At 33.4% G+C, this 6,258-nt stretch overlaps 1 protein-coding gene across 1 annotated transcript; it reads left to right on the top strand.

The window, feature by feature from the left end:
* Nucleotides 1-2,570: 2,570 nt before the first annotated feature.
* Nucleotides 2,571-5,535, top strand: LOC105778214 (PLASMODESMATA CALLOSE-BINDING PROTEIN 3). Its single transcript, XM_012601874.2, has 3 exons — nucleotides 2,571-3,065; nucleotides 3,147-3,180; nucleotides 4,950-5,535. Exons 1-3 carry the CDS (start codon nucleotides 2,753-2,755, stop codon nucleotides 5,203-5,205), a joined length of 603 nt encoding a protein of 200 aa, XP_012457328.1. The 5' UTR covers nucleotides 2,571-2,752; the 3' UTR covers nucleotides 5,206-5,535.
* Nucleotides 5,536-6,258: the final 723 nt, after the last annotated feature.

Raw genomic sequence — 6,258 nt, 5'->3', positions numbered from 1 at the left:
TTGGTGGACTAAAAAAAATATGAACAGATTTTAGAAAGATTGCTTGCAAGTGAAGTTTACTTGCAAGACAAGTTAAACAAAATATATTTACTTTCTAGAAGATTTAGTTTTTATTAGTATAATATATTTAACATTTATTAGTATAAATATGTTTCTTTTTTCTTTCCATATTTATGAATTTCTCTTGTTATCAATACCCTTGTTACATTGTTTAATTTGTATGAGAAAAAATAATAATAAAAACCTTAGCAGACAATTTTGTTGCTAAATTTTTCTCGTTTCTTCTCTGCAATTCTTTCTTCTTTAGTATCGTAATTCTAAAAATTATGATAATATTTTTTTCATTGACTTTGTACCTTTGGTAGGATTAGAAGAAATGAAGGTAAAAAAGCTATTTTTAACCGATGGCCAATCATGGGATAGGAGTTTGATTGAAGGATTGCTGGCACCTTATGATAGTAGAAGATTTTAAAGTTTTTGATTCCCCAGTAGTAAGTCGTAGGACAACTTGTGTTGGCATTCCAGTTCAAACGGGCTATATTTTGTCAAGTCGGGTTATTTGTTAGCATTGTTGATGCGTAAGGGGCAAGATAACCTGAGATTGGAATGCCCTTAGAAACAACTATGGAACAACTCAATGCCATCGAAAGTAACATACTTTTTATGGAGGTGCTTGAGACGATTCATTCCTTGTAAAGATCGATTATTGGAAAAGGGTGTAAGTTTGATCTCTACTTGTGATTGGTGTAGAGAAGTGGAAGACTTTGAACTTGTCTTTTTCCATTATTGTAAAGCAAAAGAAGTCTAGTATTTGGCAAGGACTGATGATGTGCAAAGGTTGTTAGTGAGAGTGTTAAAACGGTTGGTTCGGTTAATATTCGAACTGAATTATCATTAATCGAATTATTTGAAATGTAAAAATCTTTAACCGTTAATTGAATCGAAGTTTTTTTCAAATACATTAACCGAACCGAAATATTTCGATTAATTCAGTCGATTAATCGAATTAACTGAAATTTATATGTTTTTTTTTGTCTTTTGATTAAAATAAGTATAAAACATATAAAAAATACATTACTAATGTTCATTTTCTTTTTTTAATAGTTCAAAAAATTTCAATAGAGGTAAAAAAAAAAGCAAATAAGACATTAGAAATACTACATAAATCTTGAAAGTTCAGAACCAAACAAAAAGTTAACAATTATATATAATATATATTATATATTTCGGTTAATTGATTAATTCAACTAATTACTCGATTTCGAACCGAATTAATCGATAACCGAAATTTTTAAAAATCATTAACCGATCTCCGACCAAACAAAATTCAACCACTTACCGATTAACCGAATTAAATCGGTTCGATTTGTTAATTCGATTTTAACTAAACTATGAATACTCCTAATTGTTAGAGACTTTCATCCAACATTGCTTTTGTAGTCAGGACATAAAACAAATGGAGAGAAATTCGAGTATTCTTTGGTCCATTTGGTTTCATAGAAATCTACTATGAGAAGTATTAGCCTCGCATAGTTTTTACTTTGCTAATGTTATTCTTACAGGACTGGAGCTCTTCAAAGCAAGCTTTCAATAAAGTTTAGCCAGCACAAAGGAATAGAAACGCTAGTGAACTGCCCTAGCCATGCCTATAAGGCGGTTGAAATGCAATGTTGATGCAGGAGGTTGGGCTGTAGTGATTAAGGGTGCTGATGGATTATTGATTTGAGGTTGTTCAAGACATGCTTTCGATTGCTTTAATCCCAAATTACTGAGATAATATCGGTTAGAGAAGCTTTATCTTGACTAATGTGGATATTATTATATCAGAATCTGATTGTTATCATATTATTAAAGCTTTGAACTTCCAAATGGTTGATAGTTACAAATTTGGCTTATTGATTCAAGATTCTTTGCGGTTGAAAACTCAGTCCAACTCTTTGTCCTTCCAATGCATTCATAAAAGTGCTAATAAAACACCTCATAACTTGAGAAAGGTAGCCTTCTCCAAACCAAATTACTCAATTTGGAATAGAACATTGACTTGCATTTTAGATATTTTGTTTTCAAATATTCATATGAATGAAACTATTGATTCTAAATGATATAGGAATAAGTGCACGAAGTAAGCCTATCAATTTAAGTTAAATCGTATTCTACTTTTTAATTATTTATTACTTTTTTAATTTAATTAAGTTGAGGGTTCTATAAAAAATATTGAATTCATCACCACTTTAAAATTTAAAATAAAATAATAAATATATTTGTTAAATCCATTAATCTAATCTAAGATCCAAAACATGGAATATTCATTTCCATTTTCTTTGTTTTGGTATGAAATAGATACTTTATAAATTCTTTGTCGTGTTTATGAATCTTTAAATGTGATATTCCTATTCAACAGAAGAAGAAAAAGTCATAATCCTATTAAATTAATTTATATTTGTATATATTTTAAAATAATATTAATATTCATAAATTTATATCTTCCATACAATACAATATTTTGATATATTTTTATTCTATATTTATATTATCCGTGCAAATTTACAGCAAAATCCCCACTATACCATATATATTTATATAAAAGCATACCAAAAAAAGAAAGAAAAAAATAAAGCAGAAAAGAAAAGAAAAGAAAAGAAAAGAAGGAGGCCATCCCCACTCCCTCTCTTTTTTCCCTACTCTTCTCTTTTCATCTCTCTCTCTCTCTCTCTCTCTCTCTCGCTTTACCATCTTAATTAACTCTTTTCCAATGGCACTACCAGCCTTAAAACTTCCATTGTTCTTCCTCTCCTTACTCTTAACCACCTTCTCGGTCGCTGAAGGAGCAAGCTGGTGCGTGGCCAGGAGTGATGCAAGCAACCAAGCTCTTCAAACCGCACTCGACTATGCATGCGCCTCTGGAGCTGACTGCACCCCTCTACAGTCAGATGGGCTTTGTTTCCTTCCCAACACCATCCAAGCTCATGCTTCTTATGCTTTCAATAGTTACTATCAACGTAGAGCAATAGCTCCTGGTTCCTGTGACTTTGCTGGCACTGCCACTGTTGCCAAAACTGATCCCAGTTTGTTCTCCAACTCCCTTTTTTCTTCATTTTCTTCGTTTTTCAAAACTGGGTTTTGCTTATTTTCTTCTTTTTTTGTAGGTTATGGATCTTGTATGTACCCATCTTCTCTAAGGTATGTATGTTTACTCTTTTTCCTCCATTTTTATTTTCTATATAGTCACCAGTACAAATAGTAATAATACGAGTTAAATTATCTCTGCTTTGCCTTTGATTTTCTAGTTCAGTCAGCTTTTTTTGTGATGCTGCTGCTGCTAATTGATAGATGTATGACACGTATCTCTCTATGCATGACATTTTGATATCTAACCGTCCAATTTTTTCCCCGCACGACAATCGCCATTTTGTGCATGTCAGTTTTACTGTTTACTTGCATTATTTCAATGGTAATGTCCATTGCTTACTTATTTCAAGTCTCAATGCCTTGGGTTCCTCACTTTCCCTGTACTGTTTTTTTTCCCTCTGTCATGTTTTTATGGGACCAGCTCTTTCTTTTTGACCGTTGGATGCTACTCCTTATCCAAGGAGTCAAGGACATCCAACGGTCAAGATACTCTCTTTGTTGGTCTAAAACTCACTTTTTAGATTTTGCCTCAGTAGGTAAAACGTCAATGCATATTTTAGCCTAATAGTGCATATACATGAATGTAAATTAATATTATAAATTCCCTTGGAAGTGTTAGAGAGTAATAAATCTTAGCCATCCATGAGTACATGTACTAGCACTTACTTGTGCATTGCTCATAGTTAGGATAGCTATAATTCATAAACCTTTTTCTTGGACAATCCTCGTTTGACGTTAAGGCTGTGGATGGGGCAGCTTTAAAGCAAATTGGAATGTGGTCAATGATACATCAAGAATCCAAATGCCATATTGTCTGTCCCATTGGCCATCTTGTACTATAACTTTTGCATGTGCATCATCTCCACTAGTGGCTTGAAATGGAATAGCTTTACAAAGAAGTTGATGAAAATTGAAGAAACATATGTTATATATTATGATAATCAAATTTAAATAAGGTGGATATTTTCCTATGTTATTTGAATATGGGTGTGAGTGTTGGATCGGGGGCCCTGGCCCCCCTAAAAATGTAAAATGTAACTTTGGCCTTTTTAACTTTTACAAGATTTTAATTTAGTAAAAAGTGAAATTACACTTTGGCCCCCCAAAGATAATAAAATTTTGATTTAGTCCTTTAAAAATTATGAAGATATAAGCTATTAGAATTATAAAATAGCATTTGAGCTCTCATAAAAATATAAAACTTAATCCCGGCATTTATTTATTTTTCAAAGTTTTTCTTTGTACTTGAAGGGTGTTGGGGAGTCGAATCCCTTACCTGTCTCTGAATATGTATCCATTGGAGCAATATAGGAATTGTCCATTGGGATACTACGTATCAATGTTTCCGGTATTTGCTTCAAGCACGGTTTTTTTCGTTTATTTCTGGGAAATATGGAAGGATAAGCTCTATTGCTCTGTTAGAAGGATTTATTAATGGTCAGTAAAAGTAAAACGGAAACATTCTACCATTCTTTTGTCCATAAGCATGGTCCTTTCGTAGGACCATTACTTGATCTTAGTTTAGACTAGCCAAAACTAATAGTTCACTACAAGCACAGTCCTTTTTTATGAGAAATTTGACTAGAACAGTTCCCGAGCATCCTTATCAATCCATCTTCATTTTTGGTTGAACTAGTTTTCTTTCGTAGTTTACCAAAACTTCATTGATCTTCCAATCTTTATGGATTTTCGAAAAATGCCAACCAAGTTGGGTTAATATTTTCCATCTTGCTTAACTGGATTATATCATTATTTGTGGTTCTTGTCTCTGCTATAGTGCTATTCATGTGATTTAACAGCTTGAGTTATGAAATTTCCAGCACGGCCGGAGGGCTACCTACCCCAACAACACCAACAACAGTGACAAATAATCCAACTGCACCAACAACTACGACGACTGCACCACTCGGTGGAGCTGATGGTAGTAACGGACTAAATAACCCTGGACTGACTCCTCCATTTCCGACAACAGATGAATCTAGAGCTTCATTTGATTGTATGGTCAATACAAGCTCAATGTCCCTCATGCTCTTAGTTGTTCTGTCCTTTATTTTGCACCCGGTATGGATCTTTTAAACCTAGAGGCATGACCCAATGACGGGGAAGAGGCGTTTTTGTTAGAAGTTAGAGCCTTCTTTCTAGCTTTACGGAAGAACAACAACAACGATAATTTTGATCATTTAGTTCTATTTACTTATCAAAGACATTATTCGGGTTTGGGTTGGTTGATGGAAGGATCTCTCCTCTAGCATAATGAGGTAGAGCTAGCACTAGGAAGATCTCTATTAGATATCCAACCTTCTTACCTCGCACAAATTCAATTCAATATTTTAATTGCTATTGTTGAACCTTCCTGGAGTATATATATATATGAGAAGTGTAAACAAACAGCTATTCGTCTGTGGATTTTCTTTTGACAGACCTCTTTTTATTGGCAATCCTGGAAGATGAAGTTCTTTTAATTCTAAACATGCAAATTTGAGAGTTAAATGCCGCAAACTGAAATGTAGAAAATTGCAGCCATTTTTGTTTCTTAGATTATGGTAACCGGTAATTTAGCAATATACCATTAGTATGAGCTGCTAATGATGCCAGAACCAACATTTTGAAATCTGCCTAAGCCATTTATGCTAATAATGGTAGAAAGATTACGTGTAAAATATGAATTCATCCTAAATAACAAAGATGATTTCAAACAAATCTTACCATATAAAACTACGTAACTCAGCGAAAGGACTGATGGTCATCGCCATAGTTCCATAAGTTTTATATATATACATTCCTCTGAACCTGAGATAGGAACACCCTACGTAACTCATGCCAGGCCATGAGGGGGAACTAAAGGTAAAAAACATTAGCGTTTTTGTCCCTTAATTGGTGCATAAGTTGCTCTATAAGGAACTTTTGAGAAAGGTGCTTTGGATGACTGATAAGGAAGGTATTTTTAGTGCATGGGATCTTGTCAAGAATCCACAACAGGTTAGCATAACAATTGTAGAAATCAAAAGGAATATGAGATTGTCTGACTTCATATTGTTGTTTGTACTTTTTAGTTAAGTGGAACATTTTATGTACGCATAGCCTCATAAATTTAGGTGGTTTATTACCCAACTGTACAAGAAATTCGTA

This window comes from Gossypium raimondii, chromosome 10 (genome assembly GCF_025698545.1).
Source record: "Gossypium raimondii isolate GPD5lz chromosome 10, ASM2569854v1, whole genome shotgun sequence".
Lineage (NCBI taxonomy): Eukaryota > Viridiplantae > Streptophyta > Magnoliopsida > Malvales > Malvaceae > Gossypium > Gossypium raimondii.
The sequence above is the reverse complement of the archived record's forward strand: the minus strand, read 5'-3'. Positions and strand labels throughout refer to the sequence as shown.